The following is a 23,911-nucleotide window of genomic DNA, read 5'->3' on the forward strand; positions in this document are numbered from 1 at the left end:
CCTGATGGTAAGAGAAATGACTCTTGAATTTAGGTTCCAAAGAAGGAGCAATGCAGAGACAAACATCTTTAAAGGATGCCAGATTGGGGGAGCAGAACATGGATCTTTATGATGGAGCATAGGTGAGAATATGGAAAGATAGGTTTATATGAAGGTGGTTTTATTCTGAGGGCTAGGAGGAACCATTGAAGGATTTTGAGTAGGGGACTTTAAAGCTCAGATTTCTGTGGCTGTAGCACGGAGACTAGGTCATTTACAATTTAATAATTAAACAGAAAACGGTTAAAAAGGGAAACATGGACCTAGGAAGTTTAAATCTATTGAGTTGACCAGAAAGTTTGTTTGGTTTTTCCACAATGTTTTACAGAAAAACCTGAATGAACTTTCTGGCCAACCCAATATATACCTTCCCCCCCAAATTTTTAATATTGTAGTAAAATACATATAATACAAAATTTACCATCCTAAACTTTCCTCCTGGTTTTATTGAAATATAATTGAAATTGAGTGCTATGTAAATTTAAGGTATACAACATAGTGATTTGACTTACATGTATTATGAGATGATTAGCAGTATTAAATGATTAGCAGTAGGTTTAGTGAATATCCATCATATATAGATGCAACATTAAAAAATAGAAAAACTATTTTCCTTGTGATGAGAGCTTTTAGATTTACTCTCTTAACAATGTTCATCTGTAACTTGCAGCAGTGTTAATTATCTTTACCATGTTTTACATTATGTCCCTAGTATTTATTTATCTTGTAACTGAAAGTTTGTACCTTTTGACTGCCTTCATCCAATTCCCTCCCCCTCAACCCCTCTGGTAGCCGCAAAACTGGTCTCTTTTTCTATGAGTTTGTTTTTGATGTATAATTGATGCAACGCTATATGTCTCTGATATACAGCATAGTGATTCATATTTTTGTATATGTATATTTCAAAATGATCATGATAAGTCATCTGCCACCATACTAAGGTATTACATTAATTATTGGCATATTTCCCATACTGTGTATTTCATATCTGTGACTCATTTATTTTGTAACTGAGAGTTTATACCTCTTGATCTCCCTCACTCACTTCTCCTGTTCCTCCCCTCTGGCAACCACCTGTTTGCTTTCTGTATCTTTCTGTTGTTTTGTTGGTTTGTTTGTTTTCTGGAGTCTGCATCTGAGTGAAATCATTCAGTATTTGTCTTTCTCTGTCTGGCTTACTTCCCTTAGCATCGTGCCCTCTTGGGTCCATCCATGTTGTTGCAGATGCGAGATTGCATCTTCTGTGTGGCTGAGTAAGACTCGTGTGTGTGTACACACACACAGATCCCACGTCGTCTTTATCCACTCGCCTGGTGGTCACTTCGTTTGTTCCCATATCTTGGCTCCTGTAAATAGTGCTGCAATCAACATGGAGATGCACATGTCTTTCTAAGTTAGTGTTTTGATTCCCTTCAGGTAAGTGCTCGGTAGTCAGAATGCTGGGTCGTACAGTAGTTCTGTTTGTAGGTTTTGAGGAACCTTGATGCTGTTTTCTGTAGTGGTTGTACCAATGTACATTTCCACCAACAAGTGCATAAGGTTTCCATTTTCTCCACATCTTCACCAGTACTTATTTGTCCTTTTGATAATAGCCATTCTGGCAAATGTGAGGTGACCTCTGAGTGAAGTCCTAAATCTATTTTTGAATGAAAATTACACATGGAGGCCTTGAGGGGAAAGTAGAATTAAGTACAGCAGTTAATGTGAAAGATGCTCAAATGTTATGATTAATTGCATGTTAAATAGGCTGGAATTTCAGGTGACCACGAGTTTGGTGTATGTCAGGAGAATATGGTTGGTAAATTTTACCATAAATATGGTAAAAGTGATGATGCAATCTAAACCTTATTTATACTGTACATTCCCCTGTGCTGTGTGTTCTGTATTCTTTTGGAAATATGTACAACTTCAAGTGACACTTTTAAGATGTACAATAATTAGAGTATACTAAAGAGTAAGGAGTGGAATAGTGAGGTGGTTAATATAATGAAAAAAAATTAAAAACACAAGGTAAATATGGTCTTGTTTAGGCCATAAAATTATTCAATTCCCTTATTTTACAAAAAAGGAAATGGAGTTTCCTGGAGGTTGATGTGACATTCCCTGAGTCATAGCTAATGACTGAGCAATGTTGAGAACCCAAGTGTGAGGTTAAAAAGGAAATTGAATGCATCATAAGCATGTTTTATTCACGGGGCAGTCAAGCAGGACTGGACTACCGTGAGACAAGCAACTAAGTTGCCTAGGATACAGAATTGAAGGAAGTACTCATTCTTAGGTGCAGACCTTGCACTGGCAAGAGGTGCAGACCTTGCACTTGCAAGATCCGTATTTGTCAGTGTAGTATATGAACGTGATTTAAAATGTCAAATAAGACTAAGAGCTCCCTCCCAGCCCAACACATTAAGGATAGCCTGAGGAAGCTAGGTGGGGTGATGGTAGAAGAGAATTGTCTCTTAAGACCTAGCCCTCTGTGTGCAGTTATCTAAGTTTGTGAGCACTTGGGGAACATTGCTTCACTCTGAGAGCAGTGTAGGGCTTACTGTCGTCAGGCTTGGACTGTTTCCTATTCTTTTTCCCTTGAATCAGAGAGTGTAGATTTTCCTTTGTGCTTCTAAAGTTATGTTCACCTACACAACCACCTGGGATTCTCTCAAGCTTGGCCTAAGAGTTAGAGAATCTATAGACAGTCCTCATTTCTACGTTACAGCGTACATACCAGTGTGGAGGAAGTTTAGAGATAATTGTAAAAAAGACATAAATCAGGTGTTTTACTGACGTAGTCAAGTAAAACTGGTCTCTTTCTGACTCCTTTTTTGTTTTTTGAGGGTGGAGTCACCTAGTTCAGCTCTATTCTTCTTGGAAAAAGAACATGTTTCTTTTTGAGAGTCCTTTCCCCCAGCAGTTAGGGGTTAGAGGCAGACAAGGCTGAGTAAAATGCCTCCTTCCATGTCTCAGGAAGATAGTTTGTATTTACCAGCACCTCCAGGATGGATGACTCATGGAGTAGAAAAGCTGTCCTCCAACTAATAGTAGTTTCCTTTTTCGCATTACCCTGTGTGAGGAGAATGAAATCATGTACAGCCTCTGTCTTAGAACTTGTTACGCTGCTCTTCTGGATCTGTCCTATTTTAACCTGATACCAAGCTTGCCTTCTTAGGACCATTATATTTTTTGTCTTTTAGGCCTTTGGAATTCAAGGCAGGCCATATGTTTTTATATTACATTTTAAAATAGGTGTGTTCTGGCAGCTCAGAGTTTATAAAGTGAAAAGAGAGGGTAAGTTACCATGGAAGCCCAGATAAATGTGTAAACTAGCAACACACTGGACCTAATTTACGCGTGCAGTTGGCATAGTTTGTGATTCTGATTGGAAGTGAAATGTGTTTAAGATAAGTCAGCATTATAGGTAAAATAATAGTAACAAGAAGTAAAACTTTCCCCACTAGTCTTGTAAGCTCTTCCAGGACAGCTTTAGTTTTGTAAGCTGGTTCACTGACACTGTGCTCGACACAGTAGGACCTCAAAAAAAAAAAACCAAACAAACCTGGTAAACGTTTACAAGTGAAAGCTTGGTAAAACCAGTGATTTGGTTGTTTATAAGCACCACATAGTGTTCAGTGTTAGCTATCATTAACCTATTGCAAAGTGTTTATATGTACATGTACAGGCACAGATACACAGAAAATTGTTAAATCTGAAAGTATCTATACTTGCTAATGTTAGAGTTTCCTTAATCCTCGTCTAGCTTTTTGTATTCTTGTTTTTTCATTTTTCTTCCATCTGAAGTCTTCTTATACTACTTTTCTCTCTTTTAAATTTAATACTTTTTTTTCCCAGTCAGTTCGGATGCCTCATTCTTGTATGTGACCCTTTTAGTTTGTTTTTAACAGAAAGGTACTTTTTCGCTTGTGAAATGAAAATTTCAGAGATAGATTCTAGACAGAAGAATGATTAAGTTTAGAGGCTAAAAAAATGAAATCTGATCTTTATTTGCCTCTCAGCTTCATTGCCAGGTTCCACGTGGTGATGGTTACTCTGAGTATACGTGTTCTCAGGTTTTAGTCTGTTGGGAAAAGGGTATCATCCCAGTAACCCCCCTAGACATACTGGGAGTCTTTCAGGATGAGCACATTGAAGTTAGTTATTTGGGGATTTCCCCTTCTTCATTGTTTACTGAGAGATCTGTAGCCCAACCTGACTTCCGGAGCTAGTCACTTGGGTATTGTCACTCTGCTGATTTTTATCAGAAACAGGAAGTTGTCAAGTTATGTACTAAAGTACAGTAGATTTCTAAAATTGCATTTGTATTAGCATGGGAGATTTCCCTTTTGAATCACTAGCTGGTTCTTTACTTTTTCCTTGGAATATAATAACTGGCTTCCCCCAAATGGTCATATTTATCATGATCTATATACATAGCAAGAAGCTTCCCAGGTGGCGCTAGTGGTAAAGAATCTGCCTGCCTGTGCTGGAGACGAAAGAGACACGGGTTCAGTCCCTGGGTCCAGAAGACTTCCTGGAGGAGGGCCCGGCAACCCACTCCAGTATTCTTGCCTGTAGAATCTCATAGACAGAGGAGCCTGGCAGGCCACAGTCCATGGGGTTGCAAAGATAGGATGTGACTGAAGTGACTGAGCACTCAAACATGTAGCAAACACGACCCTCTCTCATTGTGTACATATCCTGCACAGTATGAAGATGATTGTTAACATGACTTAATGTAACTAATATGTATGGGTGTGAGAGTTGGACTGTGAAGAAGGCTGAGCGCCGAAGAATTGATGGCTTTTGAACTGTGGTGTTGGAGAAGACTCTTGAGAGTCCCTTGGACTGCAGGGAGATCCAACCAGTCCATTCTGAAGGAGATCAGCCCTGGGATTTCTTTGGAAGGAATGATGCTAAAGCTGAAACTCCAGTACTTTGGCCACCTCATGCAAAGAGTTGACTCATTGGAAAAGACTCTGATGCTGGGAGGGATTGGGGGCAGGAGGGGAAGGGGACGACCAAGGATGAGAGGGCTGGATGGCATCACTGACTTGATGGACACGAGTTTGAGTGAACTCCGGGAGCTGGTGATAGACAGGGAGGCCTGGCGTGCTACGATTCATGGGGTTACAAAGAGTCGGACACAAATGAGTGACTGAACTGAACTGAATGAATTTATAAAAGTAGGTTGGGAAGAACTTATTTTTAGGTGTTTGGCTTGATGTTATTCCCACATTTAGATAAGCAGTTCTCTAAAGGAGCTTCCCTGGTGGCTCAGTGGCAAAGAATCCAGAGGAGCCTTGTGGGTTACAGTCTGTAGGGTTGCAAAGAGTCAGACATGACTTAGCAACTGAACAACAGTAACAACAACAACAGTGTTCCTAAAGTGGACCTTTTAGGGAGTTCATAAGGCCCAAACTGTTTTCATTAGACTGAGATGTTCAGTTTCTGTTTCCACTCTGAAATTACTAGAGACTGCTTGAAATGCAGTGTTACAAAGATGTCAGCATTTGGAAGATCTGCACAACTTGGTGAATGTATATTGAGTGATGATACAATACCATATATGAGTAAAAATAGTTACATTTAATGCCAACTAATGAATGTTTTCTGCTGTATATTTATTTTAGTTTATGTATAGTAGAATTCACACTTTGGGGTATAAATGAGATTTGACACATACTTGGAGTGATGTAATCACAGTGATGTACACCACAGTGTTTGTACAGAACAGTTCCTTCACCTGTTCAAGAAAAAAAAATTTCCTTCTTGCTTTGTAGTTATATTTTCTTCCCACCATTAACTTGTGAAAGCCACTGATCTAGTCTTTGTTCACATTAGTTTTGCCTTTTCCAGAATGTCATATGTAGCCTTTTGAGTCTGACTCAGTGAGATAGCTGTGTCCTATGTAAGTTACGTTTAATTCTGTAAGAAGCTGCCAGACTGTTTTCCATAGTGGCTGTACTGTTTTGCATTCCAACAAGCAGTGTATGGATTCAAGCTGCTCTGCAGCCTCATTCACACCTATTATTGTCAGTTTTTGTGTTTCCTTCTTCTCTGTTTCACTCGCTTTCCTTGCTCCCTTTTTCCCTTTCTTTCCTTCCTTCCTTCTTCCTTACCTTCTTTCTCTTTTTAGCCATTTAATAGCTATGCAGTGATAGCGTTTTGTGGGTTTAATTTGCATTTCTGTAATAACCAATGATATTGAAGATCTTTTCATATGCTTATGTGCTCTCTATATGTCTTCTTTGGTGAAGTATCTGTTCAAATATTTTGTCTAGAACTTCCTGGTGGTCCAGTGGTTAAGATTCCATGCTTCCAATGCTGGGGGCACAGGTTCAATCCCTGGTTGGGAACTAAGATCCCACATACTGTACAATGTGGCCAGAAAGAAAAAAGAATATTTTTTAAAATTTCCCATTTAAATATTAAATATTTAACATTTAATTAAATATATTAATTTAATCAGTGGCAAAGCATTTATTATTAAATAATAATTTAGTGTATGAGACCTCACATACTAGTGGTTCTACTGGCCTGGCCCCCATGGCTTTTGGGCTGGGAGTCTTGTCAGGCCTGTTGAGACCCAGGTAATAGCCTCCTCTTTGAAAACTGGGGAGGCAGCCTTCATGATTTCAGAATCGCCTTTGGGGTCCTTGTTCTCATGTCTTGAAGAATATCCCGAGTTCCCAACTGAATAGGTTTGTGGTCCCACCATGTAAAAGTCTTCTAAGAAAACTGACAATCTTTCTTCTACTTCTAGTTCAGATTGGCTGTTTCCTGCTTGGGTGTCTAATTAAGTCTAATTTCACAACCGTACTAATCTCTTTATCAAGGGGTCCTTGGCCACAACCTTAGTGTTCTGTTCTGAACATAGTACTTTCTCATTTTTTTCAGTATATATAGGCAGAGAGTTTTTCAACTTAATATTTAAATTTCTGTTTACCACTTGACAAGAGAACAATTCTATCTTTATTTCTCTACTTGCATTTTAGTATTAGCATTCAAGGGAAGCTATACTGCTGCTTCTGCACATTGTTTGGAAATAGCGTCAGCCAAATAGTTCAGCTTCATCCTCAAAAGTTCTACCTTCCACTGAACAATAAGACAGGAACAAGTTGTCTTCTTGGTCATTCTTGCTTGAGAGAGGGCGATTTTCTTGATCATTTCAAAGAACATCGTTTTGGTTTCAGACTAAGTAAGTAAGTGTTAGTCGCTCAGTCATATTTGACTCTTTGCGACCTCATGGACTGTAGCCCGCCAGACTTCTCTGTCCATTGGATTCTCTAGGCAAGAATACTAGAGTGGGTTTCCATTTCCTCCTCCAGGAGGATCTTCCTGACACAGGGATTGATCCCAAGTCTCCCACATTCATTTATATTTTGTTTCAGTTTCATTGATTTCTGATCATTATTAAGTTGTTCTGTTTCCTTTGGATTTAGTGTGTTCTTCTTTTTCTAGTTTCTTAGGGTGGAAGTGTGAAGTAAAGTGAAGTTGCTCAGTCGTGTCTGACTCTCTGCAACCCCATGGACTGTAGCCTCCCGGGCTCCTCAGTCCACGGAATTTTCCAGGCAAGAGTACTGGAGTGGGTTGCCATTTCCTTCTCCAAGGTGTCTTCCCAACCCAGGGATCGAACCCAGGTCTCCCGCACTGCGGGCAGACGCTTTACCGTCTGAGCCACCAGGGAAGTGTACATTATTAATTTGAGATCTTCTTTTCATACATCTTGTAATAGTATTTTAATGCTGTAAATTTCCTTCCAAGCAGTGCTTTAGCTTCATCCAGCAAATTTTCATTTGTTGTGTTTTCATATTCATTCAGTTCAAAATATTTTCTGGTTTCTTTTGAGAAGACTCTTTGGTGCATGAATTATTTAGAATTGTGTTGTTTAATTTCCAAATATTTAGAGATTTTCCAGTTACCTTTCTGTTCTGCTTTCTAGTTTAATTCTTTCATGGTCAGAGAACATATGCTATGTGATTTCAGGTATTTTACATTTATTAAGGTTTGTTTTATGGTCCAGTATATGGTCTGTTTTGGTGTACTTGAAAGATTTGTACATATGTTATGTTGCTGAGTATAATTTTCAATTAGATTCAGAGGGCTGATGTTTAGATCTTCTGTATCTTTGCTGCTTTTCTGTCTACTTGTTTTATGTATTATCAAGAGTAGTATTACAGTCCCCAAGAAAAATGGTGAATTTCTTTACTTCTTTCAGTTTTAGTAGTTTTAGTTTCATGTACTTTGGAACTCCTGTTTTGCTGTTGTTCAGTTGCTGAGTGGTGTCCAACTCTTTGCAACCCCATGGACTGTAGCACGCACGGCTTCCCTGTCCTTCACCATCTCCTGAAGTTTGCTCATTGAATCAGTGATGGTATCTAACCAACTCATCCTCTGCCACCCTTTTCTCCTTTTGCCTTCAATCTTTTCCCAGCATCAGGGGCTTTTCCAAGGAGTCAGCTCTTCACATCAAGTGGCCAAACTATTGGAGCTTCAGCTTCATCATCAGTCCTTCCAATGCATATTCAGGGTTGATTTCTTTTAGAATTGACTGGTTTAATCTTGGAGTCAGCCCAAGGGACTCTCAAGAGTCTTCCCCAGCACCACAGTTGGAAGGAATCAGTTCTTCGGCACTCAGCCTTCTTTATGGTCCAACTGTCACATCCATACATGACTGGAAAAACTACACCTTTGTCTGTATAGACCTTTGTTGGCAAAGTGACATCTTTGTTTTTTAGTATGCTGTGTAGGTTTGTCATAGCTTTTTTTCCAAGGAGCAAGCGTCTTAATTTCATGGCTGCAGTCACCATTCATAGTGATTTTGTTTGGAGCCCAAGAAAATAAACTCTGTCACTGTTTCCATTGTTTTCCCATCTATTTGTTACGCAGTGATGGGACTGGATGCCATGGACTTCGTTTTTTGAATGTTGAGTTTTAAGCCAGCTTTTTTACTCTTCTTTCACTCTCATCAAGAGGCTCTTTAGTTCCTTTTCACTGTCTGCCATTAAAGTGGTATTATCTACATATCTGAGGTTATTGATACTTCTCCCAGCAATCTTGATTCCAGCTTGTGATTCATCCAGCCCAGCATTTTATTTGATGTACTCTGCATGTAAGTTAAATAAGTACAGTGTCAGTATACAGCCATGTCTTACTCCTATCCCAATTTTGAACCAGTCTGTTGTTCCCTGTCTGGTTGTAACTGTTGCTTCTTGACCTGCATACAGGTTTCTCAGGAGACAGGTAAGATGGTCTGGTATTCCTGTCTCTTTAAGAATTTTCCGCAGTTTGTTGAGATCCACACAGTCAAAGGCTTTAGCGTAGTCAGTGAAGCAGAAGTAGATGTTTTTTCTGGAATTCCTTTGCTTTCTCTGTGAGCCAGTGAATGTTAGCAGTTTGATCTCTGGGTCCTCTGTCTCTTTGAAATCTAACTTGTACATCTGGAATTTCTCAGTTCATGTACTGTTGAAGCCTAACTTGAAGGATTTTGAGCATAACCTTATAGCATGTGAAATAAGCACAGTTGTATGGTAGTTTGTACATTCTTTGGTACTGCCCTTCTTTGGGATTGAAATGAAAACTGACCTTTTCCAGTCCTGTGGCCACTGCTGGGTTTTCCAAATTTGCTGACGTGTTGAGTGAAACACTTTGACATCATCATCTTTTAGGGTTTGAAATGGCTCAGCTGGAATTCTATCACCTCCACTAGTGTGGTTTGTCGTACAGCTTCCTAAGGCCCACTTGACTTCAGACACCAGGATGTCAGGCTTTAGGTGAGTGACCTTATCATTGTGGTTATCTGGGTCATTAAGACCTTTTTTATATAGTTCTTCTGTGTATTCTTGTCACATCTTTTTAATCACTTCTACTTCTGTTAGGTCCTTACTGTTTCTGTCCTTTATCGTGCTCATCCTTGCATGAGATGTGCCCTTCCCTTGATATTGCCAATTTTCTTGAAGAGATCTCTAGTTTTTCCCATTCTATTGTTTTCCTCTACTTCTTTGTACTGTTCATTTAAGAAGGCTTTCTTATGTCTCTTTGCTGTTCTCTGGAAGTCTGCATTCAGTTGGGTATATCTTTTCCTGTCTCCCTTGCTTTTTGTTTCTCTCTTTCCTCAGCTGTGTGTAACACCTACTTAGACAACCATTTTGCCTTCATGCATTTCTTTTTCTTTGGGATGGTTTTGGTCATGCATTTCTGTTTCTTTGGGATGGTTTTGATCACTGAGTCCTGTACAGTGTTACGAATCTCTGTCCATAGTTCTTCAGGCACTCTGTCTACCAGATCTACAGAATATTAGAGTGGGTTCTCATTACTTTCTCCATGATGTCTTCCAGATCCAGAGATCGAACCCACATCTCCTGCATTGGCAGGTGGATTCTTTGCCTCTGAGCTACTTGGGAAGCCCCTGGTAATTTTCATTCTGAAATCTATGTGGTTAGATATTAATACAGCCACTACAGCTTTCTTTTGAAATAATACATGCTTGATCCTTTTACTTTTAATCTATATAGCATCATATTTAAAATGGATTTTTGGTAACAGTTGGGTCTTATTTGTTAATTTAATCTTGTAGGTCATTTATATAATTATTGATACATTTGAGTTTTAATATTTGTTACTGTTTGTTTCTTGTGTTTTTTGTTCCCATTTTTCCTTTTCCTTCTTTTGGATTGAGTATTTTTTAAATATTTGTTTTAATGTATCAGTTTTTGGCTGTATCTCTTTGTCCCTCTTTTTAGTAGTTGCTCTAAAGACTTTTTAGTAGTATGTTCTAAATAATATACCATATATTTAATATTTAATTTCCCCATATTATTAAATATAAGTATAATATATTAAATTAAACATTATACTTCCCTGGTGGCTCAGTTGGTAAGGAATCTACCTGCAATGCAAGAGACCCACGTGGGTCAGGAAGATTCTCTGGAGAAGGAAATGGCTACCCACTCCAGTATTCTTACCTGGAGAAGTCCATGGACAGAGGAGTCTGGTAGGCTATTACAGTTCATGGGGTTGCAGACTTGAATGTGACTGAGTGACTAACACTTTTACCCCTTCTTCCCCCCGCCGCCCCCCTCCCACCTCCTCATATATATTTTAAGTTTCTATTTTACAACTTAAGCTGGAACATAAAGCCTTAACAACTGTTTAGGTTCCATTGCCCTATCCACTTACATGATGATTGTCATATGAATTGTACATATATAGGTTGAAAGCTCCCCCCATGTAAATGTTACAATATTCCCTTTCAAGAGCTGTGTATATTTTGAAGATCTTAAGAGATGAAAATTAATCTTCTTATATTCACCTAGGGATAGTTCCCATTTTTATTGCTCCTCCAACATTCCTGAAGTTTCATTTCCCTCTGATACAATTTTTTTTTTTACTAGTTTTAGCCTTGAAACTTCTTTTTACATTTCTTTCAGAGCTAGAGTGTTGGCAACAAAATAATATTTTGCTTCATCTGAGAATATATTTATTTCATTTCATTCCTGAAGGATATTTTCACTGAACATAGAATTCTGAATTTTCAGTTGTTTTCTTCCAGCATTTTTAGATGTGGTTCATGGACAGGATATTTTCTTGTTATGGAGTCCTATCTCGTTCATCATAGGATGTTTAGCGGTATCTCTAGCCTATACCCATTAGCACACCGACCCACACAGTGATAATAAAAAATGACTGGACATTGTAACATATCCCCAGGGATGTAAAATATCCCCCAGTTGATTTTTTTTTTAATTTATTGTTTTTAGCAGTTAGATTATGATGGGCTTGGACATGATTTGAATTTATCCTGTTTGGGTTTGCTTATTTTCTTGAATCTATAAGTTCTTGATTTTTGCTAACTTTTGGAAAGTTTCAACTACTGTTTCTTCCAAGTATTTTTTTTTTGCACCAATAGCTTTTCTTTAGGGTTTTCAAAGACATGAATAGCTTTTTTGGTATTGTCCCATTGGTCCCTGAAGCCGTTTTTTTTCTTTTTCAAAAATATTTTCCCCTCTCCGTTCTTCAGATTGGATAATTTTTTCTGTCTTCAGGTTTACATAGTTTACCCTTTGTGGTATTTTGCTGAATGGAACCCTTTAAAAAGATATGTTCATTTCCTCATCTCTGGAATTTGTGAATATTACCTTACACGATAAACTGGTGTGATTAATTAATCTGAGAATTTTGAGAGGAGGATAAATTCCTGGATTATCTGGTAAGCTGTAAATCCCATGACAAGTATGCTTATAAGAGTGAGGCAGAGGGAGATCTGCTAGACAGAAGGGGCGGAGGCATTATAATTGCAGGGGCAGAGTGATGCAGTCACAAGGAATGTTCACAGCCACCAAAAGCTGAAAGAGGCAAAGTACAGGTTGTTCCCTAGAGCCTTCACAGCTAGTACAGCTCTGTCAGCACCTTGATTTCAGACTTCTTGATTATATCCTTGATTGAGACCTTCAGATCTGTGACAGAATAAATTTCTGTTTTTTTTTAAACCACCCAGTTTGTTACAGCAGTCATAGAAAATGAATACATCTGCCATCTTGATTCTGCGTTCTATCAAGTCGTTTTTATTTCAAATATTGTGATTTTTTAATTCTAAAATTTACATTTGATTCTATTTAATAGCAGCTTCTCAGATTTATTTTCCATTTGAGTGTTTACCTTTACTAATGGAACACGATTATATTGGCTACTTTAAGATTTTTGATAAGTCCAACATCTGGGTTATTTATTGGTTGGCATCTATTGGTTGTCCTTTTCTTCCAATTTTCCACCAAATTTTCCTGCTTCTTGGTATGTTGGGTAATTTGGGGTTATATACTGGACATTTTGAGTATTATGTTTTGAGAATTTGGATCCTGTTAAAATTCTTTGGAGAATTTGCTGTTGTTTAAGCAGGCGTCAGTCTGGTTAGGTTCAGAGCAGTTTTTACTTGTTTTTTACGGACAGTAGTTCCAATATCAGTTTTAGTTTCTAAACCTTTGCTGTACTGATTCCATCTGTTTGCTGTATGCACCAGTCACAGATGGACTGGGCTTGGGCGGCATTTATTTTGTATTTCAGTTCTCAGTGCTTTTGTAATACTTCTTTGGAAATTCCATGAACGTTCAACTTGGTGGAGGTTTAGTACTTACGTTGGTTCATAACTAGAATTATAGATATTAAAGATTCACAAGCTCAATACTAGTTGAAGTGTTAAGGATAGCTTTTATTCAGTAAATGTTACAATAGGGAAGAGAGAATTCAACTTTGTCAAAACAAAAGGCAGGAGGCTTTTTAGAAACTGGAGTGTGCTAAGGGAAAGGCACCCAGTGGTGTTGAAGTGCGGTTGGTCCATATGCCAAGGGGAACCTGGGTTTCTAATTGTTACTTAGCCAGAGGAGAAATGAACTTCTTTCATAACAGAGGCAGTGGTGCAGGTTTTAGAGCTAAGCGAGTCTCTCAGTTGTGTTCGACTCTTTGCGACCCTTTGGACTGACTGTAGCCCACCAGCCTCCTCTGTCCATGGAATTCTCCAGGCCAGAATACTGAAGTGAGCCACCAGGGAAGCCCAAGTTAGAGCAAGGCACCCACCAAAGTTAAGTCCCTATCTTCCTACAGGGTCTGGGAACAAGAATGAGAATTATCTTCTTGAATGTATTTTAAACAGATTGCTCTATGGTTCTTGAAAAGGCAGTTTTAGGTGGTAGACAATTATTATCTCAAGGCGGCAGAGGAAGTATTTATAATTGCAAGCTTTCTAAAGTAACTGCTCTAAGAGGGATTTCAGGGGCCTATCATCCAGTTTTAGCTGGAACAAACAGTAAATTCTTCTGGCAACATTGAACTTTCTCAGGCAGGAAATTAAGGAGGCTGGAGGAGTCATCTTAGGGATGGAACCGTAAGTTGTTGGAAACTGTCCTAGTGTTTGTTCAAGTCTGTTAGTGTGAGAAGTCATTTATGACAAAGCATTTATGCTGAGAGTCTGCAGTTTTTATAGATCAAGTTTGAGGCCTAGTCAAGAAGAGGGTTCAGAGGAACCTGACTAGAATTTGGTCAAGAAGAAGTCTTTTTACATTCTTCTGCTCTTCTTTCATGGGCGTTTTCCCCATATTCTCCAGTTCCTGTAGCCAGAAAAGTTGGGTTCTCTTATTAGACGTCTGAGCACTGAAGAATTGATGCTTTCGAATTGTGATGCTGGAGAAGACTCTTGAGAGTCCTTTGGACAGCAAGAAGATCAAACCATTCAATCCTCAAGGAAATCAGCCCTGAATATTCATTGGAAGGAGTGATGCTGAAGCTCTAATACTTTGGCCATCAGATGTGAAGAGCTGGCTCATTGGAAAACACCCTGATGCTGTGAAAGATTGAAGGCAAGAGGAGACAGGAATGACAGAGGATTAGATGGTTGGTTGGCATCACCGACTCAGTGGACATGAGTTTGAACACACTCAGGGAGATAGAGCAGGGGGCAGGGAAGACTGGTGTGCTGCAGTCCACGGGGTCTCAAAGAGTAGGACACGACGTAGCGACTGAACAGCAGGACGTACAGTTTTAGTCTCCCGTGTTGTTGCTCAGTTTTGGGCACAATTGTGCCTTCCTTCAGGGTGAAGTGGTTCGAGAAAGCATAGGTGTCCCGTCCCTATGGGTTCTTTTTTAAGAAAAATTATTTCTGTTTTGGTTGTGCCACACAGCATGTGGGAAGCTAGTTCCATGACCAGGACTCAAACCCACGTTCCCTGCATTGGGAGCGCAGTCTTAACCTCTGGGCTGCTAGGGAAGTCCCCTCTCACGGTCTTAATATATATGTTCTCTCCAGCATTGTGGCAGTAATGCAGGTGCACTGTTGCTGGCCTTGGGACAGGGCTGGGAGAGGAGGAAAAGAAAACCACCTCAGGGACTGAACTTACCCACTCCGCCTTTCAAGAGCCTTTTTCCCCTGTGCTTTGGCTAGGTGAGCTTCTCTTCCATATGAGGTTTTTCCTTACTGTACCTGCTACACAATTTCCTGTTCCACTTAATTCTACGTCAAAGCTAAGAAATAAAGTGTGTGTGGTGGGGTGACCAAAAGGAAATTTATTGTTCAGTCAAATTTCAAAGGAAATTTATGTATTTAAAGAGAAATTTGTGTATTGATCTTTTTTTCAAGTTGATTTTCCTCTTCAAGCTACCTGTTGTATACTTCCCAGAGTCCTTAGGTAGCTGATTCTTTGCATTTTTTTCATGGAGATTTTAGTTGTGATCAGTTGGAGAGAGGGTTTGCAGCAGGCTTATTTACACTTATCATTCCTGAAATTAAAAATACTTGGGCCAATGATTTTTAATACTTAAAACAATATGGAAAAGTTCACTGATAAAGTTTTAGATTCCACATTGGAAACTAATCTTTAAGAAACTCTACTGCTGTCATGTTTTGGTATAGTACCAAAAAAGAATCCACAGTTATCTGAAAACACTTTTAAAATACTCTTTCCCTTTTTCCAGCTATGCATTTATGTGAAACCAGGTTTTCTTTTCAGCCAAAACAATATTGATGCTGGTTTAGTTGCTAAATAGTGTCCGACTCTTGCAACCCCATGGACTGTAGCCCGCCAGGCTCCTCTGTCCATGGGATTTTCCAGGTGAGTACTGGAGTGGATTGCCATTTCCTTCTCCAGGGGATCTTCCCAACCCAGGAATCGAACCCAGGTCTCCCGCATTGCAGGCAGATTTTTTACTGACTGAGCTATGAGGGAAGCCCAAAACAACGTTGTAATACAGTAAATGCAGAAATAGATATGAGAATCCACATTCTATTAAATAGACATTTTAAAAAGATATGCAAAAAATGTAAAATAATTCTACTCTTTTCATTAATGTTTTGTTTTAGAAAATATAATTTTCATTTAAAATATGTTAAAACATATTGGCCTAAATGTGATTATATTTAATTGAATTAAAAATGCCCTAATATTTTCTTACCTTTAATTTTCATGGTAAATATTGATAGAACCAACATAAAAAAGCTCTTTGAGTCTTCACATTTTAAGTATGTGAAGGGGTTTTGAAACCAAATAGTTTGAGAATTGTTGATTTAGTAGGTAATTGGTTTCCATGTATTTATAATTTGTATATTCCTCTTCTGTTCCTTAAGAGTCAGCAGTAATCAAAAGTACATGAACTCGGCGGGCGTGGGGAGTGAAAAGAACATGTATTTGACTCCCATTTGACTCCCAGTTTCCACTGCTTATTTTCACAGGTTGAAAAGCCATTTAATTTCTTACTATCTGTATTATAAGGTGAGGATAATACTTTAAATGATTGTTGTGAGGGAAATGCTAGGATATGCCTTAATCATAGACCTTCAGTAAATGTTCCTTGGTGTATAGAGTTACATATTTTTAACAACTTTTAGCCTTTTTGAGGGTGTAGAAACCTTTCATTTTAAGCCAGTAGATGTTCTCTAACTCAGTTTGTTGATCCCTTTCCAGTTAGAATGAAGGGTATAATTTATGAAGATTCCTAGAACAGTAAATTTCATATTGTCTTTAGTGACGTATTGAAATGATTGAGTTCTTTAATTCCAACTTGGTTCTGTCCTTGTGGTAACCAGATAAGTGAGTGTGTGGAGATCCAGTTTGGGAATGAGATTGGAAGTGGATTTGAAAAACAAACTAAGATGAGGAAATAAGCCCAGGAAAAAAAGACAAGCAGGATGTGGGTACTATAAGGTGAGAATGATGTCAAGTGCGAGGTCCATGATGTTTATATGTTGAGAGCAGGGCAGGCAGTCAGTGCGGATTAGTGGACAGCTTTATAATGGAAATCCAACACTCAGTGTCGGAGAAATTGGACACTGTTTGGTGAGGCTCTTCGGTTTAGGTGCTAGGTTCAAGGACAGAGACAAAAGGATAGGAATCTCACTCCTGAAAGCAAGAATGGGGGCAGAGACCATCCCAATGCAAATATTGTTAGTGTAGTTGGAAATATGGAGCTGAAGCTTTTGTAGGAAACTGGGATATTAATCGACAGTCTTTACAACCAGCCCTCTGGGTTGAATCAAAGAAAGTGCAGTGGAGTCACTTCATTTTTAATTTAGGTCATTTAAACTAAGCTTGGATAAAAGAGAGCAAGAGAAATGGCTGTTAAAATAGTGCAAATGTTACTACTTGTAATTCTCCCCTGAGCATCTGTTCCAGGGCAAGCATGAGATGGGAAACATTTACTTTTTTTTCTCAGGTTGCCTCAGTTGCTGTCCCTCCCATAGTGTCATGTCATTTCACTTTGTGGCTTGTTTTCAAAGATGCAGAGTTTTCCCCACTGTCTGAACTCTAAATTAGTTAGCTCTTTTATCTGGTCCTTAACTGAGAGTTGGTCATCAGAGGAAAGCTAAATTATAGTGGGTTTTGTTTTTGTTTTAGAATGTAATTGTTTAAATTTTGAATGTAATTCTGCTGGAAAGTAGATTGCATTTTATATCAACTTAACTACTCTTATATTTCGTTTTTTATCTTACTTGCCCCATGTTCCTCATCCATATTTTGTGTTTTGGATGCCTATTCTGATTAGCAAGCTTTCAGTTAGTTTTCTCTCTTTTTATAGTACATTTAAAAAATCAAGTAATATGAATGTAAAATAGTCAAACCACACATATATATGGAGTGTAGAGAGGGGAATGAAAGGCTTACCACTCAGAGAGGCTACCACTGTACAGTTTGATGTGTATCCCCCTTGAACTTTCAGTGTAGTAGAATTTTTTTCAGAATATCATAGTCATATTTTGGAATTTGATGGTGTGATCACTCACCTAGAGCCAGACATCCTGGAATGCAAAGTCAAGTGAGCCCTAGGAAGCATCACTACAAACAAAGCTAGTGGAGGAGAGAGAATTCACTTGAACTGTTTCAAATTCTAAAAGATGATGCTGTGAAAGTGCTCTACTCAATATGCCAGCAAATTTGGAAAACTCAGCAGTTGCCACAGTACTGAAAAACGTGTTTTCATTCCAGTTCCAAAGAAAGGCAATGCCAAAGAATGTTAAGACTGCCTCACAATTGCACTCATCTCACATGCTAGCAAAGTAATGCTCAAAATTCTCCAGGCCAGGCTTCAAAGTACGTGAACTGTGAACTTCCAGATGTTCAAGCTGGATTTCGAAAAGGCAAAGGAACCAGAGATCAAATTGCCAACATCCATTGGATCATGGAAAAAGCAAGAGAGTTCCAGAAAAACATCTATTTCTGCTTTATTGTCAATTCCAAAGCCTTTGTGTGGATCACAATAAACTGTGGAAAATTCTGTAAGAGATGGGATTACCAGACCACCTGACCTGCCTCTTGGGAAATCTGTATGCAGGTCAGGAAGCAACAGTTAGAACTGGACATGGAGCAACATGAAACATGGTTCCAAATCGGGAAAGGAGTATGTCAAGGCTGTTTATTGTCACTGTGCTTATTTAACTTATATGCAGAGTACATCATGAGAAACACTGGGCTAGATGAAGCGCAAGCTAGAATCAAGATTGCTGAGAGAAGTATCAGTAACCTCAGATATGCAGAGACACCACCCTTATGGCAGAAAGTGGAGAAGAACTAAAGAGCCTCTTGATGAAAGTGAAAGAGCAGAGTGAAAAAGTTGGCTTAAAGCTCAAAATTCAGAAAACTAAGATCATGGCATCTGGTCCCATCACTTCCTGGTAAATAGATGGGGAAACAGTGGAAACAGTAAGCAACTTTATTTTGGGGGCTCCAAAATCACTGGAGATAGTGACTGCAGCCATGAAATTAAAAGACGCTTACTCCTTGGAAGAAAAGCTATGACCAACCTAGATAGCATATTGAAAAGCAGAGACATCACTTTGTCAACAAAGGTCCATCTAGTCAAAGCTATGGTTTTTCCTGTGGTCATGTATGGATGTGAGAGTTGGACTATAAAGAAAGTCGAGCGCCGAAGAGTGTTGGAGAGGACTCTTGAGAGTCCCTTGAACTGCAAAGAGATCCAACCAGTGCATCCTGAAGGAAATCAGTCCTGAATATTCACTAGAAGGACTGATGCTGAAGCTGAAACTCCAATACTTTGGCCACCTGATGAGAAGAACTGACTTCATTTGAAAAGACTCTGATGCTGGGAAAGATTGAAGACAGGAGGAGGAGAGGATGACAGAGAATGAGATGGTTAGATGACATCACCGACTCAATGGACATGAGTTTGAGTAAACTCCGGGAGTTGGCGTTGGGCAGGGAGGCCTGGCATACTGCAGTCCATGGGGTCTCAAAGAATCGGACACGACTGAGCGACTGAACTGACTATACTTGAGTCAAATTATTTTAGAAGACTGGTAGGTTTTGAGTCCTCTGCAATAACCCCCCAAAGGTATCTTCCTTGTAGATACAGTTGAATGCTAGGGGTTGTTGAATTCTAAATTAAAATGCATTTCTCTGAATATGCTGAAGAAGTTAACTCCTTTGTTGAGAAAACAGAATGCTATTCAATAAGCAGAAGCTGAATTTATTTGCTTGCTAAACCAAGGGTAGCTGTTTATGTATCTCTCTGAAGAAAGTAGAGAGCTAATCTAGGTGCAGGAGTGACTTAAATTGCAACATTTCCTCTCTTTATTCTAAAAGAGTTTGTGTAAGTTGGAATTATTTGTTCCTTCTGTTGTTCTTTGAATTTTAATAGAATTTGCCTGTGAAACTATCTGACCCTGGTGTTTTCATTTATGGGAAGATTTCTTAATGACTAATTCAGTTTTACTATTTTGTTAGTTTAATTTTCCTATAAATTTATACATTTACTTTTTCTCATATATTGATAAAGATTTTAATATTCCTGTAGCTTTTGAATGTCTAGCATCTATAATTAGGACTCCTTTTTAATTTATATTCGGGTGTACTTTTTCCTTTTTTTCATTTTTAAAAAAATTTGTTGAAGTATAGTTGATTTACAAGGTTGTGTTAGTTTCTGCTTACAGCCAAGTGGTTCATTTTTATATATATTCTTTTTCATATTCTTTTCCATTATGGTTTATCACAGGATATTGAATATAGATCCCTGTGCTATACAGTAGGTCCTTGTTTATCTATTCAATACATAGTAGTTTGCTAATCCCAAACTCCCTCACGCATGTGCCCCTGCCCTCGACAGCCTCGACAGTTTTTCCTCTGTGTCTTGTCAGTCTGTTTTGTAGATAATTTCATTTATGTCATGTTATTGGTAAATAATTTTATTTTGGCTGTGCTGGATCTTCACTGCAGTGCGTGAGGCTGTTTGCTGTAGCACATGGGCTTTCTCTAGTTGCAGCGAGGGGGGCTATTCTCTAGTCATGCTGCACGGGTTTCTCAGTGCTGCGGTTTCTCTTGTTGCGGCGTGGGTACACGGGCTTCAGTAGTTCCGGCACACGGGCTCAGTCGCCCTGCAATGCGTTGGATCTTATTTCCCAGTCCAGGGTTCAAACCCTTGTTCCTTGTGCTGGCAAGTGGACTTCCCATCCACGGAAGTCTCAGTGTGTCATATTTAATAAGTGATGTTATATGGTATTTGTCTTTCTCTTTCTGATTTACTTCACTTAGTATAATAGTCTATAGGTCTAATCATGTTGCTATACATGACATTATTTCACTCTTTTTTATGGCTGAGTAGTATTCCACTGTGTGTATATACCACATCTTCTTTATCCATTCCTGTTTCCATGGACATTTAGGCTATTTCCATGTCTTGGCTATTGTAAGTAATGCTGCAGTGAACATTAAGGTATGTGTATCTTTTTTATTTATAGTTTTGTCTGGATATATGCTTAGGAGTGGGATTGCAGCCTCATATAACAGCTCTATTTTTAGTTTTTTCTGTTTTTTATTTTTATTTTTTGAGGAAACTATCTTGTTTTTCATGGTGGCTGCACCAGTTTACATTCCCACCAACAGTATAGGATTTTTCTCCACACCTTCTCTGGCATTTGTTATTTGTAGACCTTTCAATGATTGCCATTCTGACTAAGGTGAGATAGTGCTTCATTACGGTTTTGATTTGCATTTTCTAATAGTGATGTTTAGCGATGTTGAGCATCTTTTCATGTGCATGTTGGCCATCTATGTGTCTTCTTTGGAGAAATACATGTAGGTCTTCTGCCCATTTATTTATTTATTTATTTATTTTTTACTGAGTTGTATGAGCTGTTTGTATATTTTGGAAATTAAGCCCCTATCAGTCGCATTGCTTGCAGATGTTTTCTCCCAGTCCATAGGTTATCTTTTTGTTGTGCTTGTGGTATCCTTTGCTGTATAAAAGCTTGTAAGTTTGATTAGGTCCTATTTGCTTTTATTTCCATTGCCTTGGGAGACTGACCTACGAAAATATTGGTATGATTTGTCAGAGAATACCTTGCTTATATTCTAAGAGTTTTATGGTGCCATAGCTTATATTTAAGTCTTTAAGCTATTTTGAGCTTATTTTTATGTATGGTATTATGAGGGTGTGTTCTAACTTCATTGATTTACAAGTAGCTGTCCAGCTTTCCTGACACCACTTGCTGATGAGACTGTCTTCTCCATTGTATATTCTTCCCTCCTTTGTTGAAGATTAATTGACAATAGAGATGTGGGTTTATTTCTGGGCTCTCTATTCCTTTTTTCATTTTTTAGTCTTGTCAGAACTATGTCCATTTTTTAGTCACGACATCTAACTTTGTTTTGAGCCTTTCTTCTATGTCTTTACTGTTTCATTAAATTCTGCTTTTATTTGTATTATTTCCTTTTATCTGCTTTTCTTTATGTTCTTTTCTAACTGAAGACAGATGATCCGTTCATTAATTTATTTTTAACTTTTCTTATTTTTCTGAAGTAACTATGTATAACTACAGATCTCTTTTTTATATACCCCTTTTGCTGCATCACACAAAGTTATTCATATAGTCTTTAATTTTAATTTTCAAAGTTCTGTTAAGATTTCTTCTCTGACTCATCAGTGTTTGTTGTTATTGTTTCGCTCAGTAGTGTCTGACTTGGTGACCCCATGGACCATAGCCCACCAGGTTCCTCTGTCCGTTGGATTCTCCAGGCAATAATACTGGAGTGGATTGCCATTTCCTTCTCCACATCAGTTTTTAGAAGTTTCTAAACCTATAAGATTTTTAAAAAGTTATCTTTGTTATGATTGTCAGAGAATATGATTTAAGATACCAAGTACACAAAAAATATGTAGAGATTTTTATGGCATTTGATTGGATTTTGTACATACTCTTGTTTGTGTTCTTCTGTTTGGAAGTTATATTGGCATATGTTTATTGCATCAGACTTAATAGTTATGATGTCAGTTCTTCTTTAACCTTTCTGATTTTTTGTCATCTTAATTTACTACCAAGATAAATATGCTAAAAGTTAAACCTTTATGATAATGGATTTGTCAATTTTTTTCTTGTTTTGTCAATCTATTTTGGACCTATATTAATAGGTACACATAAGCTTAGCTGTTACATATATTGAATAAAACCTTTTATCAGGATATATGACTTTCCTTATCACTAGTGATAGCTTTGCCTTAAAGTCCTTTTGTGTGTTATTAATATATCTATACCAGTTCTGTATTGATTAGTATTTGCTTGGTATTTAATTTTTTTCCCTGTTTTTATTTTTTAACCATTCACTACTTTAGGTTCTTAGGTGTGTTTCTCTTGACAAGCATGTGGACAACTTCTCAACCTTACATAAAATATTTTCTGTGTGGTTGCAGTGCAGAAGGTGCTGAACAATGGCAGAGGAAGTGGTGGTAGTAGCCAAGTTTGATTATGTGGCCCAGCAAGAGCAAGAGCTGGACATCAAGAAGAATGAGAGACTGTGGCTTCTGGATGACTCTAAGTCCTGGTGGCGAGTTCGAAATTCCATGAATAAAACGGGTTTTGTGCCTTCTAACTATGTGGAAAGGAAAAACAGTGCCCGGAAAGCATCTATTGTAAAAAACCTAAAAGATACCTTAGGTAAGTTATTTTTGTTTTAAAATAAGAACAGCAATACTTTCTTTCTAATGAATGCTAGAAATTGGTTCTTTGTACAGAATTTTGGCATCAGTGGACAGAACTGACTAGAATATCCCAAGCTGAGATTTCAGCTAGGCAAGGTAAGTTTGGCTCATAGCAAGGGTATTCAAGTCAGGTGTGTTCAAAAAGACCAGTGAAGGTCATTTTCTGTAACTCTAGCTTGTGGAACTCACTCTAATTTTCTATCAGGGGCTTCTTGAACCACAGGTACCTATTGGAGTTTAGACAGATTCTCCATATAATTAAGATGGGGATAAATGAATGAGATGCAGAATATCCTCCTTGTCATTAAGATCACTTATTTTACGGGATACATTGATGGATTTTACATCTAATGGCTTCAGTTCAGTTCAGTTGCTCAGTCGTGTCCGACTGCGACCCCATGAATCGCAGGACGCCAGGCCTCCCTGTCCATCACCAACTCCTGGAGTTCACTCAGACTCGTGTCCATCGAGTTGGTGATGCCATTCAGCCATCTCATCCTCTGTCATCCCCTTCTCCTCCTGCCCCCAATCCTTCCCAGCATCAGAGTCTTTTCCAATGAGTCAACTCTTCACATAAGGTGGCCAGAGTACTGGAGTTTCAGCTTTAGCATCGTTCCTTCCAAAGAAGTCTCAGGGCTGATCTCCTTCAGAATGGACTGGTTGGATCTCTTTGCAGTCCAAGGGACTCTCAAGAGTCTTCTCCAACACCACAGTTCAAAAGCATCAATTCTTTGGCACTCAGCTTTCTTCACAGTCCAACTCTCACATCCATACATGACCACAGGAAAAACCATAGCCTTCACTAGACGGATCTTTGTTGGCAAAGTAATGTCTCTGCTTTTGAATATGCTATCTAGGTTGGTCATAACTTTCCTTCCAAGGAGTAAGCGTCTTTTAATTTCATGGCTGCAGTCACCAT

At 38.5% G+C, this 23,911-nt stretch overlaps 1 protein-coding gene across 4 annotated transcripts in view; it reads left to right on the forward strand.

The window, feature by feature from the left end:
- The window catches only part of NCK1 (NCK adaptor protein 1), a 77,454-nt gene that overhangs the window by 31,771 nt on the left and 21,772 nt on the right, over positions 1-23,911 (forward strand). For 3 of the 4 annotated variants that reach the window (XM_040233190.1, XM_040233197.1, XM_040233214.1), the window contains exon 2: positions 22,705-22,948. In XM_040233190.1, the coding sequence (XP_040089124.1) occupies positions 22,723-22,948 (226 nt within the window). In that variant the 5' untranslated portion in view covers positions 22,705-22,722. The remainder of the gene's footprint in view (positions 1-22,704; positions 22,949-23,911) is intronic. The other variant, XM_040233206.1, reaches the window with a different exon arrangement.

This window comes from Oryx dammah, unplaced genomic scaffold (assembly GCF_014754425.2).
Source record: "Oryx dammah isolate SB20612 unplaced genomic scaffold, SCBI_Odam_1.1 HiC_scaffold_2, whole genome shotgun sequence".
Classification (NCBI taxonomy): domain Eukaryota; kingdom Metazoa; phylum Chordata; class Mammalia; order Artiodactyla; family Bovidae; genus Oryx; species Oryx dammah.